The following is a 27,603-nucleotide window of genomic DNA, read 5'->3' on the forward strand; positions in this document are numbered from 1 at the left end:
TTTATATACAGTGTCTTCTATTCCATCCAGAATTAATAAGCGCATCAAAAAACAGAATCACGTGACTAAACATGAGGAAATAAACCATAGAGAGTATAAACAGACCTGCAAATGATCCCTATATTGAAGTTAACAGGCAGTGACTTTAAAATAATGGTAAATATATTCAAGAAAGTAGAAACAAAGATTGATAACTTCACTAGAGAATTGGAATCTATAAAAAGGAACTATATAGAAATTCTAAACTGAAAAAAATCTTAATTGAACTTCAGAACTTTAATGAGTAGATTTTTAACTTATTTTTAATTAACATAATAATTGTACATAATTATGGGATACAATGTGATATTTTGATACATGTATACAATGTTGTCATGATTGAAATCAGAATAATTAGTAAATCCATGACATTAAACGTTTATCATTTCTTTTTGTTGGGAACATTCAAAATTTTCTCTTCTAACTATTTAAAAATATACCATAAGTACCATAAGTTATTGTCAATTATAGTTAGTTACTCTACAGTGTTATAAAATACTTTTCTTGTCTGGCTATAATTTTGTCTTTGCTAGCCAACCTCATCCTATCCCCTCTTCCCTGCTACTCCTCTCAGCCTGTAGTAACCAATATTCTACTCTCTACTTCTATTAAATCAACTTTTGTTTTTTAGCTTCCACATATGAGTAAAAGGGTGGTATTCATCTTTCTGTGCCTGGCTTAGTTCATATAATATGCCCTCTGGGCTCATCACCGTTGCTGTTAATGACGGAATTTTTTCTTTTTCCTGGCTGAGTAGTTTTCCAGTATGGATGCATACCCCACTTTCTGGATCCATTCACCTATTGATGGGCACGTAAATTAATTCACCGTCTTGGCCATTGTGAATAATGATGCAGTAAACATGGGAGTCTTCAACATACTGATTTCTTTTTCTTTTGGAGATGTATAGAGATTGTAGATATAGATATAGATACACATACACCCAGTAATGGGATTGCTGAATCATATGGTAGTTATATTTTTAGTTTTGGGGGGTACTGCCATAACTGTTCTTTCTATGTTAATTTATATTTCCACCAACAGTGAAAGAGTTCTCTTTTCTTTATATGCTCACCAGCATTTATTATTATTATTATTATTTATTTTTTTTTTTTTAGTAGAGACAGAGTCTCACTTTATGGCCCTCGGTAGAGTGCCATGGCATCACACAGCTCACAGCAACCTCCAACTCCGGGGCTTAAGGGATTCTCTTGCCTCAGCCTCCCGAGTAGCTGGGACTACAGGCGCCCGCCACAACGCCCAGCTATTTTTTGGTTGCAGTTCAGCCAGGGCCGGGTTTGAACCTGCCACCCTCAGTATATGGGGCCGGCGCCTTACTGACTGAGCCACAGGCGCTGCCCTAGCAGCATTTATTATTTTTTGTCATTTTGATAATAGCTATTCTAACTGGGATGAGATGACATTTCATCATGGTTGAAGTTTGCATTTCCCTGGTGATTAGTGATATTGAGCATGTTTTCATATATTACGTGGGCCATCTGTATGCCTTCATTTGAGAAATGTCTATCCATTTACCCATTTTTAATTGGATTGACTTTTTGCGGTTGAATTGAGTTTCTCATATATTTGGGATAATTGCTTGTGGAACTATTCACAAATATTTTCTCTCATTCTGCAGTTTGTCACTTTATTCTGTTGATTACTTCCTTTGCTGGGGAGAAGTTTTTTAGTTTCATAAAATTTTATTCATCTATGTTTGCTTTTGTTGCCTGTGCTTTTGGGTTCTTATCCATAATTTTTTTGTCTAGGTCAGTGTCCTGAAACATTTCCACAATGTTTTATTTTTTAAGTAGTTTTATAATTTTACATTAAGTTGTTAATCCATTCTGAGTCAAATTTTTAAAATGGGTTATATAAAGCTTCATTCTTCTACATACGGATGTCCAGTTTTCCCAGCACCGTGTTTATTGAAGAGACTTTCCTTTCCCCAGTGAGTGTTCTTGGCACCTTTGTCAAAAATAAATTGGCTATAATGTGTGGATTTATTTCTGGATTCTATCTTATGTTCCATCAGTCTATGTATCTATTTTTATGCTGGCACCATGTTGCTGTGGTCATTATAGCTTTGTACTGTATTTGAAGGTATTGTTATGCCTCCAGCTTTGTTATTTTTGCTTAGGATTGTGTTGGCTATTTGGGATCTTTCATGTTCACACATGAATTTTACGATCGGTTTTTCTTTTTTTTTTTACTAATTATAATGAAGACACAGTAGCAGGTGCCCTATACGATCGGTTTTTCTTTTTGTGAATGTTAGTGGCTTTTTTTTTTTGTTTGTAGAGACAGAGTCTCACTTTATGGCCCTCGGTAGAGTGCCGTGGCCCCACACAGCTCACAGCAACCTCCAACTCCTGGGCTCAAGCGATTCTCTTGCCTCAGCCTCCCGAGTAGCTGGGACTACAGGCGCCCACCACAACACCCGGCTATTTTTTGGTTGCAGTTTGGTCGGGGCCGGGTTTGAACCCGCCACCCTCAGTACATGGGGCCGGTGTCCCACCAACTGAGCCACAGGCGCCGCCCAGCTTTTTTTTTTTTAATGTTATTGGTATTTTGATGTAGATCACTCAAGGTAATGTGGTCTTTTTAACAGTATTCTATTTCATGAACATGAGGTATCTATTTTTTGTGTGTCCTCCTTAATTTCATTCTTCATTGTTTTATAATTTTCCTTGTAGAAATCCTTCGCCTTCATGGTTAAATTTATTCCTAGGTATTTTGGGTTTTTTTGTGGCTATTGTAATTGAGACTGCTTTATTTCTTTTTCAGCTCCAGTTGTTGGTATATGGAGACACTATTGATTTTTGTATGTTAATTTTGTATCCTGCAACTTTATTGACTTTACCAGTTCTAAGAGTTTTTTGGTACAAAGTCTAGGCTTTTTATTAATCTGTGAGAGCATGTTATCTGCAAGCAAGGGTCCTTTAACGTTCTTGTCTTTAATTTAGATGCCCTATTATTTCTTTCTGTTACTTAATTGCTCTGACTACTACTTCCAGTACTATGTTGAATAGGTGTGAGAGTGAGCATCCTTATCTTGTTATGGTTTTTAGAGGAAAAGCTGTTAGCTTTTCCCTGTTCATTATGATATTATTGAAGGTTTTGTCATATGTGCCTTTTATGGTGTTGAGGTATTTCCTTCTATAGCTATTTTGTTGAGAGCTTTTATCATGAAGGAGTGTTGAATTTCATCAAATGCTTCTGCATCTATTGAGATCTTCTGATTTTTGTCCTTCATTCTGTTGATGCTAAGTATTATATTTATTGATTTGTATATGTTGAATGATCCTTGTATCTCTGGGATAAATATCACTGATTATGGTGGTGTGTTCTTTTTCATGTGCTGTTGTATTCACTTTGCTAATATTTCATTGAGGATTTTTTGCATCTATATTTATCAGGGATATTGTGTCCTTGCCTGGTATTGGTTTCAGGGTCATGGTGGTCTTGTAGAATGAAGAATTCCCTCCCCGTCAGTGTTTTGGAATAGTTTGAGAAAAATTGATACTTGTTCTTTAAAAGTTTGGTAGAATTCAGCAGTGAAGCCATTCAGCTGGGGTTTTCTTCGCTGGGAGACTTTTTAGTATTGATTCAATATTATTACTCGTTATTGGTCTGTCCGGGTATTTCATTTCTTCTTGGTTCAGTTAGGATAGATCATATATTTTCAGAAATTTTTCTGCCTCCTCTGTGTTTCCCAGTTTATTGGCATATAGGTGTCATAGTGGCCTCTAACGATTCTTATTATTTCTGTGGTATCAGTTGTCATGTCTCCTTTTTGTTTTATTTTATTTGGGTCTTTCCTCTTTTTTTCTTATTTAGTCTAGTTAATGGTTTGGGTGAGTTTATGTGTCTTTTGAAAATACCAACTTATTCTTTTGTTGATCTTTTATATTTTTTAATTCCTAGTTTGTTTCTACTTTGATCTTTCCTTCCATTAAGTAATTTTGCCTTTGGCTTTTTGAGTTTCTTTTCTTTTCCTTTTTTTTTTTTTTGAGACAGAGTTTCACTTTTTTACCCTGGGTAGAGTGCGGTGGCATCACAGCTCATAGCAACCTCAAACTCTTGGTCTCAAGCAATCCTCTTGCCTCAGCCTCCTGAGTGAGGAGTGGGACTACAGGTGCCTGCCACTATGCACAGCTAGTTTTTCTGTTTCGGTAAAGATGTGGTCTCACTCTTGCTTAGGCTGGTCTTGAACTCCTGAGTTTAGGCAATCAATCCACCTGCCCCAGCCTCCCAGAGTGCTAGAATTACAGGCATGAGCCACTGCGCCCAGCTGTTTGAGTTTCTTGTGGTGCATTAGGTTGTTTATTTGAAATCCTTCTACTTTTTTGACATAGCCATTTATTAATTTAAACTATCCTCTTAATAATGCTTTATCTGTATCCCATAGGTTTTGGTATGTTTTGTTTCCAGAAATTTAAAATTTTTCTGCTTATTCATTGACCCATTGGTTGTTCAGAAGTATGTTATTTAATTTATATGTATCTGTACAGTTTTGAAAGTTTCTTTTGTTATTAATTTGTACTTTTGTTCCATTGTGATCCAGTGATAGAATTTTGATTTTTAAAAATTTGTTGAGACCAGTTTTATGGGCTAGCATATGGTCAGTCCTGCAGAATGTTCTGTGTGCTGATGAGAAGAGAATATGTATATTGGAGCTTTTGGATGAAATGTTCTGTAAATATTTGTTAAATCCATTTGGTCTATAGTACAGTTTATTTTTATCTTTTAAGACAGAGTCTCACTCTGCCCCAGGCTAGAGTGCCCTGGCATCATTCTAGTTCACAGCAACCTCAAGCAACCCTCTTGCCTCAGTCTCCCAAGTAGCTAGGACTACAGGCACAATGCCTGGCTAATTTTTCTTTCTTTTTTTTTTTTTTTTTTTTTTGTAGAGACAGAGTCTCACTTTATGGCCCTTGGTAGAGTGCTGTGGCATCACACAGCTCACAGCAACCTCAAACTCCTGGGCTTAAGCGATTCTCTTGCCTCAGCCTCCCGAGCAGCTGGGACCACAGGCACCCGCCATAACACCCGGCTATTTTTTTTGTTGCAGTTTGGCTGGGGCCAGGTTTGAACCCGCCACCCTCAGTATATGGGGCTGGCGCCCTACAGACTGAGCCACAGGTGCCACCCTAATTTTTCTATTTTTAGTAGAGATGGGAATCTCACTCTTACTCAGGCTGGTTTCAAACTCCTGAACTTAAGGGATCCTCCTGCCTCAGTCTCCCAGATTGCTAGGATTATAGACATGAGCTACTGCACCTGGCCTGTGTAGTTTAAATGCAATGTTTCTTTGTTGATTTTCTGTCTAGTAATCTGTCCAGTATTGAGAGTGCAGTGTTGAATTCTTCCATATGTGCCTTTTATTGCAAGGTGTCATGTTTCTGAACTAAAATAAACGGATAAAGATGAAACTGAACAAGTACTGCACATATCATACTTAAGAAAATTACAAGTGATTCAGCCTTAGCTTGATACTTTAAAATACTATGAAATCTTTTTGTAAGACACCAGGTACGGAATCTAAGTGCATTGGATTCTGTCCCTAGATGTGGTAACATTTGCTTTATATAGCTGGGTGCTCCAGTGTTGGGTGCACATATATATTTAGAATTATCACACTCTCTTGCTGAATCTATTCCTTTATCATCATAGAATAACCTCCTTTGTTGGTAACCTTTTTATAGATCTTGACTTAGTCTGTTTTATCTGTCATAGCTACTCCTGCTTGGTGTGGTTTCCATTTACATGGAATTTTTTTTTTTTGTTTTTTGATTCCTTAGCTTTTAGTCTATGTGTGTCTTTACAGGTAACATGAGTTTCTTGTAGGCAGCATATATCTGGGTCTTATTTATTTGGCTAGTGTAAATCTTTTAATTGGGGAATTTAATTAGTTTGGATTTAAGTTTATTGATGGATGAGGACTTCCATTATTTGTTGATTATTCTCTGGTGTTTTGAACATCTTTTGTTCCTTTTTTCCTCTTACCATTGCTCTTTGCGGTTTCATCGTTTTCTTTAGGGATATTTCTTTCTTTCTCTATCATTTGTGTATCTGTTCTATCAGTGAGTTTTATGCTTTCACATGTTTTCTTGGTGGTAGTTGTCATTCTTTCACTTTTAGATGTAGGATACCTTTAAGCATTTCTTGTCAGGTTGGTCTGGTGGTGATGAATTCCTTCAGTTTTTGTTTTACTGGAAAAGATTTTATTTCTGAAGTATAGTTTGACGGGTATTATATTCTTGGCTGACAGTTACTTTTTATATATATTTTTGAGCACTTTAAATATATTATCCTATTCTCTATCAGTCTGTAAAGCTTCTGTGGAGAAATCTGCTCTTATTCTAATGGGGATGATTCCCTTATATGTGAATTGACATTTTTCTTTTTAGAAAATTCTTTTAGAATTTTCTGTCTTTGACTTTTGACTACAATGTGCCTTGTGGAGGACTCTTTTGGGTTGAATCTACTTGGGAACCTATAATCTTTTTGGATTTAACTGTACACATATTTTCTCAGATGGAAAATTTTCAGTTACTGTAATTATTTTATTAAGTAGGTTTTCTACACCTTTTTCCATCTCTTCTGTGACTCGTAATGTGAAAATTGATTACTTAGTGGTATCCTATAAGTCCTGTAGGCTTTAGGCTTTCTTCATTCTTTTCTCATTTTGGGGGTGGGGTATGTGTGTTCTACCTGTTATTTCAAAAGGCATGTCTTTAAGTTCTTATGAAGAACTCCTCTTTTCTGTTTCACCTATTCTGTTGTTGAATCTCTTAATTTCATTCATTGAATTCTTCAGCTCCAATGTTTCTGTATATTTCTTTCTTTTGTTTTATAGATATTATGACACATTTAATATGACTACAACTGAGATAATTTTAAACTTTCATTTTTAATGATAAGATTCTTATTAAAATTATAAAGATGTAACATTATTAAGGTAGAATTCATTCAAGGTGTCATGTTTCTGAACTAAAATAAATGGATGAAGATGCAACTGGACAAGTACTGCACATATAATACTTAAGAAAATTACAAGTGATTCAGCCTTAGCTTGATTTTTCTTTTGCAGTTTTGGCCAGGGCTGGGTTTGAACCCACCAACTCTGACATATGGGGCCGGTGCCCTACTCCTTTGAGCCACAGGCGTCGCCCCTTAGCTTGATTTTTTTTTAATATTATGAAATCTTTATGCAAGACACTGTTAACTATTTACCTCAACTCTTCACTTTATCAATACTTTTTTTCTATTGAAAATGACTTCTAAAGAACAAAACAGTGGAGAGAAAACATCAATATAACATTTAATAAACAAACTCCTTGTGTATGAGGGAAAATATATAAAATGTACAGCAGCAATGCTACATTCGATTTCTTTGTAAATTTTTCATAATTTTCCATTTCTCTTAAGTTCGTATCATATACCAACAAAATTTTGCCCATTGAAAATTCACATTGGGTTCGGCACCCGTTGCTCAGTGGTTAGGGTGCTGGCCACATACACTGAGGCAGGTAGATTTGAGCCTGACCCTGGCCTGCTAAATAATGACAACTACAACAAAAAAATATCCGGTGTTGTGGCGGGCACCTGTTGTCCCAGCTACTTGGGAGGCTGAGGCAAGAGAATCGCTAAGCCTAAGAGTTACAGTTTGCTGTGAACTGTGATGCCATGGCACTATACCAAGGGCGACATAATGAGACTTTGTCTCAAAAAAAAGGAAATTCACATCGAGATAGTGTGCTCAGCATGCGTTGGTATTGGCTATATACTTCTTCTTGGGATCCAGAGTTGCCCCATTTAATGAAGCTCTTTACCAGCAGATTAATTCTATCATCTCCATCAATTAGGAGATATTTCTTTTTTACTTCTTCCCTCATTTCAGCTTGATTTTTTTCAAAAGCTAAGTTTTGGGAAACCATATTTATAGAAGACTCTCTGAAGAAGCTGTAGTTTGTCTTCAGATATTCATCAGTCACAGCTCCCATGGCGTGTGTGGCAGCTGGGGCAGTATTTGAGCTCTGTTTCTTTTTTATGCTATCTCTTTGTTGAATTTCTCATTCAGATTATGAATTGTATTTTTTATTTAATTGAAATATTTTTCTGTATCATGTATCACTGAGTTTCCTTAAGATCATTAGTTTAAATTCCTTTTATGAAAAGTATAAATTTGGGGGGTGGTCTTTTACTGGAGAATTATTATTTTGGTAGTGTTTTATTTCCTTGCATTTTCACTTTTCTTGTGTCACTATGTTGCTATCTATGTGCATGGCAGAACATTTGCCTTTTTTAATTTTATAGAGTAGCTTTTGTAGGGAAAGGCTCCCTCTTGTAGATGGATGATCCTAAGATGTTTGGGTAGGGCACATTGGCTTTGGTTCTGGGTGGACACAGTAGTGGAGTCTCCATACAGTTTCTTTGATTGTAATGCATGTTAGTTATCTTTGTGCATGCCTCAGCGGGCTTGGCTGCAGGCATTTGTGGCGGTGGCATGGCTTTGCTGGGGCAGGCCTGCCAGGCTGGTTCTTAGTCTGGGAGCACATGCATGCATGCAGTGGGTTAGACAGTTTAGTAAATGACTTGTTGAGGTTAGGCCTACTGGGCTGTTTCTCCAGCTGGGGTGTGTGCACATTGGCTCAGTCATTTTAGTTTGTTTTGAGGATGAGTGTACTAGAAAGGTGCATCAGCCTGTTTCTCCAGCCAGGGCTGTGAATTCATGGCAATCCAGTGACTGGGGGACAGGCTCACTGGGTGCAGGTCCACTAAGTTGTTTTCCTAGTCAGGGGTGCCAAGCAGCCTCACAGGGTGCAGGTTTGGCAGGCTCCTTTTCCAGACAGATATGCAGATGTGTGTCATTTCTGCCTGCCTAGTGTTGGCTTCTCTTCCTGGGCCTACATTCCTAGCAGCTTGGGTTTTGATGTTTTGCCACCTGTGTGGGCTCGGTGGAATGATGGGGGAGCCTAAGGTTGGAGAAGTACAGTGGCTATTGGCAAAGTCAGCAAACACTTCAGCAGTGGCTCTGGTTTGAAGGTAGCTCCATGCTTTGGCAGCTTGAGTCTCGGAGGTTTGGGGAATGCACAACATGTGTTGCTACTCTAGAATAATGCAGCCACATGATTTCCAGGCAGTTCCAGGGCTCCTGAGGAATGCAGAATTCTCCTGTAGTAAGGCATATACAGTAGCAACAAAATGATTGTGGCACTGGTTGTCGATGGGGGCCTTCTGCTCACTTTTTCCCTGGAAAGGGAAGTCCCTCCTTGCTATGAGCCAGCCCCACAGGGGGAGCATAGCAGCAGAGGAACAGGGCCTTCCTCACCTCTTTGTGCTCCTCTCTTGGGCTTCCGTGCTCTACAGGGATCTTGCCAGTCCTTTGTTGCACTCCAGTACTCTCTAACAGACACTGTGGTTGAATGTAAATTGTTATTCATTTATTTGAGCCTTTGTTGTTGGTGGGGAGAAGCGCACCTGACACCTTTAGCCAGCCATCTTGCTGACCTAATGAATGGGTTTAATAATAGATGAGACATAGAAAAAGAAAGGATTAGTGAACTGGAAGATAGTTGCATAAAAAGTCTCCAGATTGAAGTATTGGTTGAAGAAAGAATAGAAAATTTAGGAAATGGACATGTGGTACGTATTGATTGTTAAGAAGTTTAATATGTGTAGCTGGGCACTGTGGTGGGCGCCTATAATCCCAGCTAATTGGGAGGCTGAGGCAAGAGAATTGCTTGAGCCCAGGAGTTTGAGGTTGCTGTGAGCTGTGACGCCACAGCACTCTACCCAAGGCAACATAATGAGGCTCTTTCTCAAAAAAAAAAAAGAAGAAGTTTAATATGTGGCAATTCTGTAAGGAGAAGAAAGAGGATGGGGCAAAAGCCAAATATATGAAGAGGTAATAGCCAAGAATTTTTTAAAACTGATGAAAGATATCAACTGCAGATTTAAGTAACAAGGATAAATATTAAAGAAAACCATACATAGGCACATTATTTTAAGATTGCTAAAAACTGCAGATAAAGAGAAAAATCTTTAAGATGGTCAGGAAATAAAACAATATCCTACCTTCAACAAAGCAGTAGGAAGACTGATGTCTGGCTTTTAAACTAGGAAATACCACATACCTTAAACATAGACTTTAGTTAATAAAAGAGTGGAAATCTCTTTTTATTAATTCTTGTATACAGCCAAGATAACCTTAAAGCTAAACCTTGACATTATAAGAAAGGAAAAATATAGATAGTTTGTCTTTGGAATATAGGTACAAAAATTGTATTATAAAATATTTACAAACCAAATGCAGTGATATGTAAAATGTGATATATACATATACAACTTGGTGAGATTTAGTACCAGAAAACTTAGACGGATCAACATTTGAAAACTAATGCATTATCTGCTAAGAAGAGAAAAATTGTGACAATTACTGTTGCATAAAATTCAGTAACACCTCATGGTAACTAGTAATAAAAGAGAACTTTTTAAATAATGGAGCCCCAACAAAAACATCCAACAACAAAATGATTTTGAATGGTAAGTTATTGGAAGTTTTTCCCTTTGAGATCAAAATAAAGGCCCTTGCTGTTATTGTTGAAAATTGTCGGGAAGGTTCTACTGAAAGCGAAAAGGGAGAAGCTCATAAAAATTGGAAAGGGAAGAGCTGATTAACTCATTCACAGATGATATGTACATAAGTATCCAAAAAAGTATTATGTAGTATAGACAAATTGTTTAATAAGCAAATTTAGCAACATGTCTGGATGAGAGTTCAATATACATAAAGTAAGTGTATTTCTAAATATCAACAACCGTCAAACACTAAATGCTATTTATTAAAATCCTAGATAATGTCATAAGAAATGAAGGGATACCCAGTAATAAGTTTAAAGAAAGATGTGTATCTATACTTAAAGTTACAAAATATTATTAAAAAAATAAAGAAGACCTAAATAAATTGAAGGTATGTTATATTAATGAATGGGAAGACTTGATATTTTAAAGATGTCAGTTTTTCCCATTGCGTGTGTGTCAATAAAATACAATCCCAATAATAACTCATTGCCCTGCATACTTCCATTCATAACATTTTTTTAACATATGTTTTGGTGGCACCCGTAGCTCAGTCAGTAGGGTGCCAGCCACATACACCAAGGCTGGCAGGTTCGAACGTAGCCTGGGCCAGCTAAAACAACAATGAGAACTGCAACAAAAAAATTGCTGGGCATTGTGGGAGGCACCTATAGTCCCAGCTACTTGGAAGGCTGAGGCAAAAGAATTGCTTAAGCCCAAGAGTTTGAGGTTGCTGTGAGCTGTGACGCCACAGCACTCTACCCAGGGCAACAGCTTGGGACTCTGTCTCAAAAAACAAACAAACAAAAAATACACTTTAACATATGTTTTTTTAAAGTATACCATTTTGTACTACTAACAGTGTATGAAAGTTCTGGTTGCTCCATAATCTTACTAGCATTTGGTATTTTGTTAGAGTTCAATAAAAATTTCACTAGTAAAACATTTCCTGCTAAAATATACTTAAAAAAAAAAAAGATATAGGATATTACTCTGTTCCCTAAGGCTGGCAGGCTGTGCAGTGACCTGATAATAACTCATTGCAGCCTCTGAACTTCTAGGCTCAAGTGATCCTCCTGCCTTATCTTCCCATAGCTAGGACTATGGACTCATGGTATATGCCAGCCAGCTTTGAAAAAGTTTTTTGTAGAGACAGGGTATTGCTTTGTTGCCCAGGCTAACCTCATAGATGCCTGGCCTTAAGCAATCCTCCCACTTCAGCCTCTCACACTGCTGGGATTACAGGTGTAAGTCACTGTGCCTAGCCTAAAATACATATAGTATAACTTTAAGACATCTAGAGTCCTAAAAATGTTTTATAGAATGAAGTAAACGTTCTTACACTATGAATGTTTTAGGGAAAGATGTTAATTTTTAGTTGTGATCTAATTTAATCATGAATGTTGCCTCTGTTTGTTACATTGCTTGGTTATATAGACCAGGTTAGATAGTGGGTTGAGAAACCCTTAGTATAAAACTAGTTTAAGGTTTATATTGAAATGTCTGTCTTTTTCTTCTTTTAGTTAAATGAAGTAAGTGAAGAAAACAAGAGGATGGAAATTCAGGCTAAAAGAGTTCAAGCTCGTTTAGATAACTTACAGGTAAGTTGCTTGCTCTTCTCAAGACACAAGTGAATTTTAAAATCATTGCCTTTGTATTGACTTACTTTTGATGCAATTATTCTTTAATTCGTGGACATGTATCGCTGCAGAGGAAGTATGAATTCATGACAATACAGAGATTGAAAGGAAATTCCTACACTGCTCCTGAAGTGAAAAGTTTGAAACAAGAAAAAGTACCAGTTTCAAAAACTTCCAAGGTATGAAATGATTGAACATTTCTCCAGTGGAAAGCCAAGAAATTTCTTTTGTTCTCTAATTTTTTTTTTCTTTCATTTAGCAGACATTCTTTTTGGTATGAAAGGATGTACTATAATGATTCTTTTTTTTTCTTTTTTTTTTTTATAGAGACAGAGTCTCACTTTATGGCCCTCGGTAGAGTGCCGTGGCCTCACACAGCTCACAGCAACCTCCAACTCCTGGGCTTAAGCTATTCTCTTGCCTCAGCCTCCCGAGTAGCTACTATAATGATTCTTTTACAGGGAAATATCTTTTGAATATTTACAGTATACTTTTATTCACAAAAACAAAATAGTGTTAGCAGTGTTTCAGGTACAGGAACATGGGCAAAGCACAAGAACTTAAGGTTAATACCCCGTTTCCCCGAAAATAAGACATCCTCCGAAAATAAGACCTACTTACAGGGAAGATAAGACATCCCCTGAAAATAAGACCTAGCGCATCTTTGGGAGCACACCTTAAAATAAGACACTGTCTTATTTTCAGGGAAACGGAAACAACTTTATTACTTGGTATGTTTTGAGGCTCCACAAGCATTTGATGACATTTTTCTTTTTCTTTTTTTATTTAATTTTTTGAGACAGTCTTACTATGTCGCCCTCAGTAGAGTGCTATGGCATCACAGCTCATAGCAACCTCAAACTCCTGGGCTCAAGCGATTCTTTTGCCTCAGCCTCCCAAGTAGCTGGGACTACAGGTGCCTGCCATAACTCCTGGCTATTTTTTTCATTGTTGTTGTAATTGTTGTTTGGCAGGCCTCAGCCCTGTTGGAACCTGCCAGCACTGGTGCATGTGGCCTGTGCCCTGGCTGCTGAACTACAGGCACCGAGCCTGGTGTCATTTTTCTAACAATTCTACAACCCGTTCCTGAATAGACAACATGGATTTTTTTGCTCCCCTGAGAAATTTTTTACTTGGGTATAAATTAATACAGTAACATAATGTAAAAATCTTTATATGTGAAGTTTGATCAGTTTTGACAAATATATATACTCATGAAACCTACAGCCAAATATAGAACATTTCTGTTACCCTAGAAAGTTCTTATGCCCCTCCTGGTCATTGTTTCCTGCCAGGAGCAGTTATTCTGATTTCTGTCACCATAAATTAGTTTTGCCTACTTCAGAACTTTAGTCAATGGAATTGTACGATGTGTAATCATTTGTGTAAGGTTTCTTTTTCTTTTTAATGTTGGGTGTAATCATTTGTGTAAAATTTCTTTTTTTTATAATGCTGAGTGTTTTAGTAGTTTGTATTGTTTTGTAGCATTCTATCATATCACACTTTTTAATTTAAACCTTCTTCTTTTGATAGACATCTGAGCTATTTCTAGCTTTTGTCTCTTATGAATAAATACTCATGTATGGGGTGTTTGTGGGCATATATTTTCGTTTATGTTACATATATACCAGAATTGCAGTTTCTGGGTTATAAGAGAGATGCATGTTTTTAATAAACTGCTAATTTTTGAAGAGTTCCGTTTTGTACTCCTACTAACAGTGTGTGAAAGTTCTAGTTGCTCCACAATCTTAACAGCATTTGGTATTTTCAGTCTTTTTCATTTTGACCCTTCCAACAGGTATGTAGTATTACTATATTGTGGGCCTTAGTTATTTTGATAAATTTACTAGTTCTTTATATAAAGTAAATTGGAAAAGGGGGAGATTTTATACCCAGTTACTGATGGATGGTTTGTTTTCAGACATCTGATTCTGTTTTTGTGGACTACCATCTTCTTAATGTTGCCTTTTTATTAATTTGCTTTATTTTTCTGTCTTTTCAGATTTTTAAAAAGTAAATCTAGCATAGTTCCCTGCCTAAAGGAAGATTGTGTTTTGAAGGAACACTAAAATCAGTCTAATTACATTCATAACTTATTTGAGGCATTTTGTTGTTACCTTTTTGCCTTTCATTTTTGTAGACTCTTACATGAATATAATGTGAAAAAATGTTTATATTATATTTGTATCATGTTATATTGTAAAAGCAAATAAGTAATAACTTTTGCTGTTGGAAAAGATAAAGTTCCATAGTAGAAATTCTTTACCTTTGGAAATCTTTAAATTTTTAAGAATCTTTTCATTATAGTGGTTCATGCTCTTGAACTAAGGACCCAGTTTTATTTCTAGATAAAAAGTTTTTTTTTTAGAGACAGGGTCTGGCTTTTTTACCCAGCCTGATCATAGCTGACTTCAACCTTGAATTCTCAAATTCCTGGGTTCAAACAATCTTCCTAAGTATCTGGACTACAAATGTGTGCCACTATGCTAATTTTTTTTACCTTTCGTAGAGATGAGGTCTTACGATGTTGTCCTGACTGGTTTCGAACTCTTGGTTTCAGCAGTCCCCCAACATTGGCCTCCCAAAGTGTTGAGATTATCAGTAATAAAATTACTATTACTATTACATTACTATTTAGTAACGTAGTTGTTATAATTTCCCTTATTATTATGGGTTTTCTTGCCTTTTCTTGGCCATCATTTAACACGTTTTTAATATTCATTGGAGATGTTTGATTTGGAATTTCCATTGTTTGGAGCAGCTCCCTCCTTAGGCATAAATTTTAGTGAAGCACTTTAGGTAAATTCTTCTATAATCTCTTGTCAGATTTAAGACTTCCCTTTGAAGTTTTATGAAGTTGTGAACTGGAATAAATGATTTAATTTTTGGCATATAGGTCCCACTTAATGGACAAGTTTATGAACTTTTAACTGTCTTCATGGATTGGATTTCGGATCATCATCTTAGTAAAGTGAAACATGAAGAATCTGGAATGGATGGTGAAAAAGCTCAACTCAAATTTGCTTCTCAGAGAAATGATATTCAGGAAAAGTTTGTAAAGGTTTGTTTATTTTTAATTTGAAATACCTTACTTAGAAGATACGAATATTTTAAAAAGGAAAAGCATATGGTATGTTTTATAACTGAAAAATTATTAAAAATATATTTAATAGAAAATTGATCATACACATACTCAGTTTTGAAAAGATACATTTCAGACTTTTTCAAAATTAATTTATACTTTTATTTTTCTTAATATGATAGTAATTATCTTCTTAAAAGTAGAGACCAAACATAAAAAATAATAGAGTCATCCTTCAGTATCCATGTAGGATTTATTCTAACACTTTCCATGGATATCAAAATCCCTCAAATCCCTGATACCAAATGGTATATAGTATTTGCACATAACCTATGCACATCCTCCTATATACTTTAAATAATCTCTAGATAACTTATATTATCTAATAGAATATAAATGCTATGTAAATAGTTGTTATATTCTTTGTTTAGAATAATGACAAGGAAAAATGTTTTCTGCATGTTCAGTACAGAACCAATGTTTTAAAAAATATTTTCTGTCTGCAGTTGGTTGAATCCATAGATGTAGAACCAATGGATATGGAGGACTGAGTATACTCCAAAATATTGAAATTATTATTTATAAGATTAAACAAATAATTAGGGATGGGAACAGTTCCTCCTACATGTAATTTTAGGATTCAAAACTCACTAGGATAATTTTAATCTGCCTTTGGGCATTAAGGGACAAAAAGTCTATTTTTAGGGAACTATATCATTAACAAAGAGAAATGAATGCTTAAATTACAGACATTAATTTGAATATTGGCATTCTTTATTTCTGATTAGTTATTGACAATTATATTCCATGAGAAGTACATAAAAACATTGAAATATAGACATCTAAAATTTTTTATTTGTTCATATTTTCAGAAATAGTTAAATACAGGCTCGGGTTTTGTTTTAGTAAATTATTTCCATTTTTCATCCTTATCTACAAAGTGTCTTCTAAATAAATGTCTTTTGTGTTAAGGAGAATAATGGTGCTAAAGATGTTCACATCTGAATCCCGACAACCTGTCAATATGTTATGTTACGTGGTGTCTTTGTCTATTTTCTTTTTTTTTTTCTTTCTTACTGTTAGGGATTCATCGAGGGTACAATAAGCCAGGTTACACTGATTGCAATTGTTAGGCAAAGTCCCTCTTGCAATCATGTCTTGCCCCCATAAAGTGTGACACACACCAAGGCCCCACCCCCCTCCCTCTTTCTGCTTCCCCCCCCTATAACCTTAATTGTCATTAATTGTCCTCATATCAAAATTGAGTACATAGGATTCAAGCTTCTCCATTCATGTGATGCTTTACAAAGAATAATGTCTTCCACTTCCATCCAGGTTAATACGAAGGATGTAAAGTCTCCATTTTTTTTTTTTTTTTTTTTTTATTGTTGGGGATTCATTGAGGGTACAATAAGCCAGTTACACTGATTGCAATTGTTAGGTAAAGTCCCTCTTGCAATCATGTCTTGCCCCCATAAAGTGTGACACACACTAAGGCCCCACCCCCCTCTCTCCATCCCTCTTTCTGCTTCCCCCTCCCATAACCTTAATTGTCATTAATTGTCCTCATATCAAGATTGAGTACATAGGATTCATGCTTCTCCATTCTTGTGATGCTTTACTAAGAATAATGTCTTCCATGTCCATCCAGGTTAATACGAAGGATGTAAAGTCTCCATTTTTTTTAATGGCTGAATAGTATTCCATGGTGTACATATACCACAGCTTGTTAATCCATTCCTGGGGTGGTGGGCATTTAGGCTGTTTCCACATTTTGGCGATTGTAAATTGCGCTGCAATAAACAGTCTAGTATAAGTGTCCTTATGATAAAGGATTTTTTTCCTTCTGGGTAGATGCCCAGTAATGAGATTGCAGGATCAAATGGGAGGTCTAGCTTGAGTGCTTTGAGGTTTCTCCATACTTCCTTCCAGAAAGGTTGTACTAGTTTGCAGTCCCACCAGCAGTGTAAAAGTGTTCCTTTCTCTCCACATCCACGCCAGCATCTGCAGTTTTGAGACTTTGTGATGTGGGCCATTCTCACTGGGGTTAGATGATATCTCAGGATTGTTTTGATTTTCATTTCTCTAATATATAGAGATGATGAACATTTTTTCATGTGTTTCTTAGCCATTCGTCTGTCATCTTTAGAGAAGGTTCTATTCATGTCTCTTGCCCATTGATACATGGGATTGTTGGCTGTTTTCATGTGGATTAATTTGAGTTCTCTATAGATCCTAGTTATCAAGCTTTTGTCTGATTGAAAATATGCAAATATCCTTTCCCATTGTGTAGGTTGTCTCTTTGCTTTGGTTATTGTCTCCTTAGCTGTACAGAAGCTTTTCAGTTTAATGAAGTCCCATTTGTTTATTTTTGTTGTTGTTGCAATTGCCATGGCAGTCTTCTTCATAAAGTCTTTCCCCAGGCCAATATCATCTAGTGTTTCTCCTATGCTTTCTTTGAGGATTTTTATTGTTTCATGCCTTAAATTTAAGTCCTTTATCCATTTTGAATCAATTTTTGTGAGTGGGGAAAGGTATGGGTCCAGTTTCAGTCTTTTACATGTAGACATCCAGTTCTCCCAACACCATTTATTGAATAGGGAGTCTTTCCCCCAAGGTATGTTCTTGTTTGGTTTATGGAAGATTAGGTGGTTGTAAGATGTTTGTTTCATTTCTTGGTTTTCAATTCGATTCCAAGTGTCTATGTCTCTGTTTTTGTGCCAGTACCATGCTGTCTTGAGCACTATGGCTTTGTAGTACAGACTAAAATCTGGTATGCTGATGCCCTCAGCTTTATTTTTGTTACAGAGAACTGCCTTAGCTATACGGGGTTTTTTCCAGTTCCATACAAAACGCAGAATCACTTTTTCCAAATCTTGAAAGTACGATGTTGGTATTTTGATAGGAATGGCATTGAATAGGCAGATTGCTTTGGGAAGTATAGACATTTTAACAATGTTGATTCTTCCCATCCATGAGCATGGTATGTTCTTCCATTTGTTAATATCCTCTGCTATTTCCTTTCTGAGGATTTCATAATTTTCGTTATAGAGGTCCTTCACCTCCTTCGTTAGGTATATTCCTAGGTATTTCATTTTCTTTGAAACTATGGTGAAGGGAGTTGTGTCCTTTAACCATAGTTTCAAAGAAAATGAAATACCTTTTCATTTAATAAATAGCTTCACATCTTGACTGTTATTGGTGTATACAAAGGCTACTGACTTGTGGACATTGATTTTATATCCTGAAACATTACTGTATTTTTTGATGACTTCTAGGAGTCTTGTGGTTGAGTCTTTGGGGTTCTCTAAGTATAAGATCATGTCGTCAGCAAAGAGGGAGTGTTTGACCTCCTCTGCTCCCGTTTGGGTTCCCTTTATTTCCTTGTCTTGCCTAATTGTATTGGCTAGAACTTCCAGCACTATGTTGAATGGTAAAGGTGACAGAGGACAACCATGTCTGGTTCCAGTTCTAAGGGGGAAAGCTTTCAGTTTTACTCCATTCAGTAAAATATTAGCTGTGGGTTTGTCATAGATAGCTTCAATCAGTTTTAGAAATGTGCCACCTATGCCTATACTCTTCAGTGTTCTAATTAGAAAAGGATGCTGGATTTTATCAAATGCTTTTTCTGCATCTATTGAGAGGATCATGTGATCTTTATTTTTGCCTCTGTTAATATGGTGGATAATGTTTATGGACTTGCGTATGTTAAACCAGCCTTGCTTCCCTGGGATGAAGTCTACTTGATCATGATGAATGACTTTTTTGATGATAAGATGTAATCTATTGGCTAGGATTTTGTTGAGAAGTTTTGCATCTATATTAATGAGTGAGATTGGTCTGAAATTTTCCTTTTTGTTTGGGTCTTTTCCTGGTTTTTGTATCAGGGTGATGTTTGCTTCATAGAATGTGTTGGGGAAGATTCCTTCTTCCTCAATTTTTTGGAATAATTTCTGCAGTACAGGAATAAGCTCTTCCTTGAAGGTTTGATAGAATTCTGGTGTGAAGCCATGTGGACCAGGGCATTTTTTGGTTGGAAGATTTTTTATTGTTTCTTTAATCTCGATGCTTGAAATTGGTCTGTTCAGGAGCTCTATTTCTTCCTGGATAAGTCTAGGGAGAGGGTGTGATTCCAAATATTGATCCATTTGTTTCACATTGTCAAATTTCTGGGCATAGAGTTTCTGGTAGTATTCAGAGATGATCTCTTGTATCTCTGTGGGATCAGTTGTTATTTCCCCTTTATCATTTCTGATTGAGGTTACTAGAGATTTTACTTTTCTATTCCTCGTTAGTCTGGCCAGTGGTTTATCTATTTTATTTATTTTTTCAAAAAGCCAACTCCTTGTTTCATTAATTTTCTGAGTGATTCTTTTGTTTTCAATTTCATTGATCTCTGATTTGATTTTGGATATTTCTTTTCTTCTACTGAGTTTAGGCTTAGATTGTTCTTCTTTTTCCAATTTCATAAGATGGCTTGTGAGATTGTTGATGCGCTCTCTTTCTGTTTTTGGAATGTAGGCATCTAAAGCGATGAATTTTCCTCTCAAAACTGCTTTTGCAGTATCCCACAGGTTTTGGTGGCTTGTGTCTTCATTGTTGTTATGCTCAAGGAAGTTAATGATTTCCTGTTTTATTTCTTCCTGCACCCATCTGTTATTCAACAGAAGATTGTTTAATTTCCATGCCTTTGGGTGGGGTCGAGCGTTTTTGTTAGAGTTGAGTTCCACCCTTAGTGCCTTCAGGTCTGAGAAGTTACAAGGTAAATTTTCAATTCTTTTGATTCTGTTGATATTTGTTTTGTGTCCCAGGATATGATCAATTTTGGAGAATAGGGTGGCGCCTGTGGCTTAGTCGGTAAGGCACCTGCCCCATATGCCAAGGGTGGCGGGTTCAAACCCGGCCCCGGCCAAACTGCAACCAAAAAATAGCCAGGCGTTGTGGCAGGCGCCTATAGTCCCAGCTGCTTGGGAGGCTGAGGCAAGAGAATCGCTTAAGCCCAGGAGTTAGAGGTTGCTGTGAGCTGTGTGAGGCCACAGCACTCTACAAAGAGCCATAAAGTGAGACTCTGTCTCTACAAAAAAAAAAAAAATTTTTTTTGGGGAATGTTCCATGGGTGATGAGAAGAATGTGTGTTCTTTATCTTTGGGATGGAGTGTTCTATCTATGCGTCTATCAAGCACAGTTGTTCTAGGGTGTCATTTAAATCTCTTATATCTTTGTTTAATTTCTGTTTAGAGGATCTGTCCAGCTCTGTAAGAGGAGTGTTAAAGTCCCCTGTTATTATGGTATTATCAGGTATCATATTGCCCAGACTGAGTAAGGTCTGTTTCAAGAATCTGGGAGCATTTAAATTGGGTGCATAAATATTTAGAATTGTAATGTCTTCTTGTTGTATTTTTCCCTTGACCAATATAAAGTGACCATCTTTGTCTTTTTTGACTTTAGTTGCTTTAAATCCACATGTATCTGAAAATAAGATCACACCTCCTCCTTTCTTCTGAATTCCATTTGCCTGAAAAATTGTCTTCCAACCCTTGACTCGGAGCTTTAATTTGTCTTTTCAAGCCTGGTGTGTTTCTTGCAGATAGAAATGGATGGCTTGTGTTTTTTAATCCAGTCAGCCAATCTGTGTCTCTTCAGTGGGGAATTCAAGCCATTAACATTTATTGAGATAATTGATAAGTGTGGTAGTATTCTATTCATCTTATTTTGTGAGAGTCCATTGCTTAGTTTTATCTTTTGCATCAGTGTGGAGGTTAGGTGCTGTCCTTTAATTTCTGAGTTCTTACTTTGCTGCTGATCCATTGTGGTGGTCAGTGTGCAGAACAGGTTCAAGTATTTCCTGTAGAGCTGGTCTTGTGGCGAATTTCCTCAGTGTTTGTGTATCTGTAAATGATTTGATTTCTCCTTCAATTTTTAAGCTTAGCTTAGCAGGGTATAGAATTCTGGACTGGAAATTGTTCTGTTTAAGTAGATTAAAGGTAGATGACCATTGTCTTCTTCCTTGGAAAGTTTCATTAGAGAAGTCTGTGGTCACTCTGATGGATTTGCCCTTGTAGATCAACTGGCGTTTGCTCCTGGCAGTTTGCAGAATCTTTTCTTTTGTCTTGACTTTGGACAGGTTCATCACAATGTGTCTTGGAGAAGCTCGGTTAGAGTTGAGGCAACCTGGGGTCCGATATCCCTCTGAAAGCAGTGTGTCAGAATCTTTGGTGATATTTGGGAAATTTTCTGTTATAATATTCTCTAGTATGGTTTCCATTCCTCTGGGGCATTCTTCTTCCCCTTCTGGGATTCCTATAACTTGTATGTTGCAACGCTTCGTAAAGTCCCATAATTCTGACAGTGAACGTTCTGCTTTCTCTCTCTTCTTTTCTGCCTCTTTTACTATCTGAGTTATCTCAAGAACTTCGTCTTCTACCTCTGAAATTCTTTCTTCTGCATGATCTAACCTGTTGCTGATATTTTCCATTGTATCTTCAAGTTCCCTAATTGACTGTTTCAGTTCCTTCAGCTCTGCTATATCCTTTTTATATTCTTCATATCATTCATCTCTTATTTGATTCTGTTTTTGGATTTCCTTTTGGTTATTTTCCACTTTATTAGCAGTTTCCTTCATTGTTTCCATCATTTTTTCATTGTTTTCATCATGTGTATTATAAATTCCCTTTCTGTCATTCCTAACATTTCTTTATAGGCAGAATCCTCTGCAGTAGCTACCTCATGGTCCCTTGGCGGCGTTGTTCTGGACTGGTTCTTCACGTTGCCTGGAGTTTTCTGTTGATTCTTCCTCATGAGTGATTTCTTTTATCTGTTTCCTTGCCCTAATTTTCTTTTCACTTCCTCTTGCTCTTTAAGTTCTCGTGCCTGTGGACTAAGGGTTCGATGAGTCCTTTTGGTACAGGACCAGAAGGGTGAGAAGGTTGAAGAGCAAGAAAGGGATGAAAGAAAGGAGGATGGAGTGAAAAGAAAAAAAAAAGAGAGAGAAAGGATGGGGGTGGGTAAAAGGAATATTGACAAAAAGAAGAGTGGTACAGAAAGAGGAAGACAGAGCAATATAGGTGTACAGGAGGGTACTTTGACACAACCTTAAAAAAAAACCCACCTTCTGGGGGTGCCCAGTTGGGTGGTTCCCTTGAGGTCAGCAGCTCTTCGCTAACCTGATCAGACAGTACCCCACCTCCACCAAGTAGAGAGGAAAGACAAAAATGCTATAAATCAAACCATAGCAAGCAAACAGAAAACTTTACGGGATAAACTTGGGTGAGAAACCAAATAATAGCGGTAGGAACACTAGCAGAAATGAAGTTCTAGTTATTGAAAAAGGTAGCAATGGGAAATTATAATTATACTAGAAAAATTGAGAAAGAAAAAAGATCTGTACGGAAAAGGTTGAAATTAAAAAACAAAAGAACATCAACAACATCAAAATAAAGTAAAAAACAACCAAACAAAAAAAAAAAATAAAACCACAACCATAAACAAAGCAGTATGTATATGTTGTTGAATATTGTCTGGGCAACACGTGGTCTTCTGGGGTATGAGATGTTAATCACAGTTCTGATACGACTGGAGGCTGCTGATTTCTCAAACCTCAGCAGGTAGACACCCTAAATCTCTCTTCAGCCCACTTAAAAGGCACTTTGAACTTGTAAACTTGCTGAGCAGAAGCCTTCCCAGGAAAGTGCTTGTTGCTGGAATCACTGCTGAAGTGGCTATCCACTTACCCAGTGTGCCAAAACCGGTCTCACTCTGCCCCTGAGGGTTAGGTCTGCAAGGTAGCTCAGACCCCACCCTTAGGCTACTCAGTCACTAGGTTACCTGCTCCCACCCAATTCTAGTTCTGCAACCCTGAGGGCGGAGCTTGCTGGGGCAGATCACTCACAATGGCTCCCTGTCCACAGCCAAACACTATTAGCTCCGTCTGGCTCAGCGGCTCAGACTGGGGCCCTACACAATGGCCAAAGTTCTCTGCACTCCGGCTCAGGCTCTCCCCAAGGCAGTTCAACTGACTGCCATGTCCAAAGACACCAAAACAGTTCATAGGTAAGGCCTTTCCGGTTTGCAGTCTTGCTGCTACTGAACTTACAGTTGTGGGCGGGTTTAGACCCATTGAACACTCGTGACCACTTGCCGCTTTTCCACTGTTTTACTCCTCCTCTTGGGGTCCAGAAGTCTCTCCCTGACTCACAGGGGTGATGATAGGCAGATCCTACCAGCCAGAGATGCCTGGAGTCCTATCTCCCCAAACTCACGGTGCCCAAATGCAAGGAAGCTGTTACTGGGCTGCCATCTTGCTCTCCTCCTCTTTGTCTATTTTCTATTGCTTATAGCAGAATAGGGGAGACGGGATAATTTATAATGAAAAGGAATTTATTTCTTACATTTAAGTCTGAGGTTGAGAGGCCACATCTGGTGAGATCTTTCTCGTTTGTTGGGACTCTGTATAGAGTCTCATGGTGCCACATGGTATCACAGGGTGAGAGGGCAGAGTGTGCTAGCTCAGATTTCTCTTCCTCTTCAAAGGCCACCAGTCCCATTTTCATAATAGCCTATAGCCTATTAATCCACAAATGGATCAGTCCATTAATCCTCAAGAACCAAACCTCTCATAAAGGCACCACTTCTCAATATCACCACATTGGGGGTTAAGTCACAACATGAGTTTGGGAGGCAACAAATAATCCCACGATAGCACATGGCAAAGGGGAATGAAAACTGGTAATCAGGTGTCCTTAAGGTAGATTATCTAGGTGGGCCCAGTAACCTCTTTAAGCCAGAAGAAATCAGAAGAGGGGATTTGAGATTCGGCCCATTGTTGTAACTTTGAAGATGGAGAAACGCCAGGAGTACTGGAATTTTGGTGCCTTCTAGAAGCTGGGAATTGCTCTCAATAAATAGCCAGTATAGAATTAGAGATCTCAGTTCTATAACCACAGTAAACTGAATTCTGGCAGCAACTTGAATGAACAAGAAGATGGATCCTCTCCTAGTCTCCAGAAAGGAACACAGCTCTGTAGACACCTTGATTTTGGCTGGCTAAGACCCACATCAGGCTTCTCACCTACAGAACTGCAAAATAATAGATTTGTGTTATTTAAATATTATTGCAGCAATAGGAAACAAATATACCTTTGTTTAGAATTTTATCTGTTTTGGTGTTTACATCAACTATTCTCCTGTCTATATACAAGAAAACCAACTAAAAAATTGCACAACCTTTTGGCTCTCTGAGTACCATCATGGTGATTGGCAAGAACAACCGCCTTACGAAAGGTGGTAAAAAAGGAGCAAAGAAGAAAGTGGTTGATCCATTTTCTAAGAAAGATTGGTATGATGTGAAGGCACCTGCTATGTTCAATATAAGAAATGTTGGGAAAACGCTAGTCACCAGGAGTCAAGGAACCAAAATTGTATCTGATGGCCTCAAAGGTCATGTGTTTGAAGTGAGTCTTGCTGATCTGCAGAATGCTGAAGTTGCATTTAGAAAATTCACGCTGATGGGCGGCACCTGTGGCTCAGTTGGTAAGGCGCCGGCCCCATATACTGAGGGTGGCGGGTTCAAACCCTGCCCCTGCCAAACTGCAACAACAACAACAAAAAAATTCACGCTGATTACTGAAGATGTTCTGGGCAAAAACTGCCTATCTTCCATGGCATGGGTCTTACTCATGATGAAATGTGTTCTATGGTTAAAAAATGACAAACTATGATTGAAGCTCATGCTGATGTTAAGACTACTGATGGTTATTTGCTTCATCTGTTCTGTGTTGGCTTTACTAAAAAACACCAACAATCAGATACAGAAGACCTCTTATGTCCAGCACCAACATGTTTGCCAAATCTGGAAGAAAATGATGGAAATCATGACAGAAAGGTGCAGAATATCTTTTGTCACTCCTTTACTTTCAGTGTATGTATGTCTTTATAGATAAGGTCGGTTTCCTTAAAGTAGCATATAGGTGGATCGTGTTTTTTTAATCCATTCTGCCAATTTGTATCTTTTAAATGGAACATGTAACACATTTATTTCCCAGGGTAATATTGGTATGTGGGCTTCATAAATTCTTTCTTTCTTTTTCTGTCTTTTTGATTTGATGAAATTCTATCATGTTGCTATTTGATTCCTTTCTTCCTCTTTTGTATGATTTGTTTTATAAGACCTATGGATTTTATATTTTCATGATGGTGAATATCAACCTCCTATTTGCATGTTTAAGACTTCTTTGACCATTTTCCATAAGACTGGTATAGTAATTCCCTTAGTGTTTATTTGCCTGGGAAGACTTTATTTCTCTTTCATTTACGAAGGTTGTTCTCATAGGATATAAAACTCTTGGCTGAATGAAACTAAATTCCTATCTCTCACCATACACAAAAATTAATTAAAGACTTATACATAAGACCTGATACCATAAAAGTTGTAGAAGAAAACCTAGAAAATATTTTAGAATCCACTGGCTTAGGCCAAAAATTTTTAACTAAGACCCACCACCCCCCCCCCCAAAACATACAAAAACACCGAAATAAATATATGGGTCTTAATTAAACTAAACTGTTTCTGCACTGCAAAAGAAACCAGCAGAGTAAGTAAACTACTTACAGAATGGGAGAAAATATTCACAAGTTCTACATCTGACAAAAGACTATAATATCCAGTATGTACAACTCAAACATACCAAGAAGGAGTGGGCAAAAAGACATGAACAGACATTTTTCAGAAGTAGATATACAAATGGCCAATAAATACATGAAAAAATGCTCACCATCACTAATCATCATGGAAATGCAAATTAAAACCTCAGTGAGATGCCATCCTACCCCTGTCAGAATGGCCATTATTAAAAAGTCAAAAATAATAGATGCTGGCTCAGATTTACTTGTAAAGAGAATACTTACACACTGTTGGTGGGAATGTAAATTAGTATAACCTCTGTGGAAAACAGCAGTCCCACTACTAGGTGTATCTACCCAAAGAAGAAGAACTTTCATGTCAAAAAGACACATGCACTTGTATGTTCATTGCAGCATAATTCACAATTGCAATGATATGGCTTCACTGTAAGTGCCCATCAACTGTTGCGTGGATAAAGAAAATGTGGTGGTGGTGGTGGTGGGAAATATGTATCTTCCATGAATACTACTCAGCCATCAAAAATAATGAAAGAATATCTTTTACGGCACCTTGGATGGAACTGGAAGCCGTAATCCTAAGTATCTCAGGAACAGCAATATTTAACTACATGTGCTCACATATAGTCACATAAATGACGATGGTTCCACACAGTGGTGTAATAGACTTTAGAGAGTCAGGGGGATGGTCAAAGGTGGCTCAGGGATAAAAAGTTACCTTTTGAGTACAGTGTATATTATTTAGGTGACAGGTACACTAAAAGCCCTGACTTCTTCACTATTCAATTCATCCACGTACTCCACTTGTACTCCCTAAATCTATTGAAATAAAGTTAAATAAAATAACTAAATAATTCCAGGCTGCCAGTTTTTTTTCTTTCAGTGCTTTCTTAAATGTTATTCTGGTTTGTATGGTTTCTGTTGATAAGTCTGCTGTTTGTCCTATGGGGTTTCATTTATAGGCAACTAGAGGCTTTTCTCTTGCTAATTTTAAAATTCTTTATTTCACGTTGATTACTTTGATTTTTAGACATTCTGAATATAATATGCTGACGTGAAGTCCTTTTTGCAGTGTATTAATATTTGCCAGGGGATCAGTGGGACTCCTGTGTCTGGATGTCTAACTCCCTTGCTAGACGTGGGAAGTTTTAACTATTTCTTTAAACAGATTATCTAAACAATTTTTAATTTCTCTTCCCCTTGGGAATACTGATAATTCATGAGTTTGGTCACTTTATGTAATCCCAGTCCCAGAAGTCTCGAAAACTTTCTTTTTAATTCTTTTTTCTTTATTTTTGTCTGGATTATTTCAAAAGACTTTTCTTCAAATTTTAAGATTAATTCTTCTGCTTGGTCCAGTCTATTCTTGAAGCTACTTTGTGTTTTCTTTAATGACTTTCAGTTCCAGAATCTTTTTAAAGATATCTTTGTCGTTGGTAAATTTCTCATTCTATTCTGAATTGTTTTTCTGATTTCTTTGTATTGGTTTTCAGATTTCTCTTGCATCTCATTGAGCTCCTTTTAAGTCAATATTTTGAATTCTTTATCTGGCATTTCAAGTTCTTTTTTCATTGGAATCTGCTTTGGGAAACATACACACACAAACCGTGCTTTCCTCTA

At 37.1% G+C, this 27,603-nt stretch overlaps 1 protein-coding gene and 1 pseudogene across 4 annotated transcripts in view; both read left to right on the forward strand.

Moving 5' to 3' along the window:
- Window positions 1-27,603, forward strand: part of CCDC138 (coiled-coil domain containing 138) — a 171,823-nt gene that overhangs the window by 53,489 nt on the left and 90,731 nt on the right. For all 4 annotated transcript variants that reach the window (XM_053589055.1, XM_053589056.1, XM_053589057.1 and 1 more), the window contains 3 exons: window positions 12,150-12,227; window positions 12,338-12,445; window positions 15,163-15,327. In XM_053589055.1, coding sequence (XP_053445030.1) covers window positions 12,150-12,227; window positions 12,338-12,445; window positions 15,163-15,327 — 351 coding nt within the window. The remainder of the gene's footprint in view (window positions 1-12,149; window positions 12,228-12,337; window positions 12,446-15,162; window positions 15,328-27,603) is intronic.
- On the forward strand, window positions 24,594-27,041 carry LOC128583404 (40S ribosomal protein S3a-like; annotated as a pseudogene).

Source organism: Nycticebus coucang, chromosome 4 (assembly GCF_027406575.1).
Source record: "Nycticebus coucang isolate mNycCou1 chromosome 4, mNycCou1.pri, whole genome shotgun sequence".
NCBI lineage: Eukaryota > Metazoa > Chordata > Mammalia > Primates > Lorisidae > Nycticebus > Nycticebus coucang.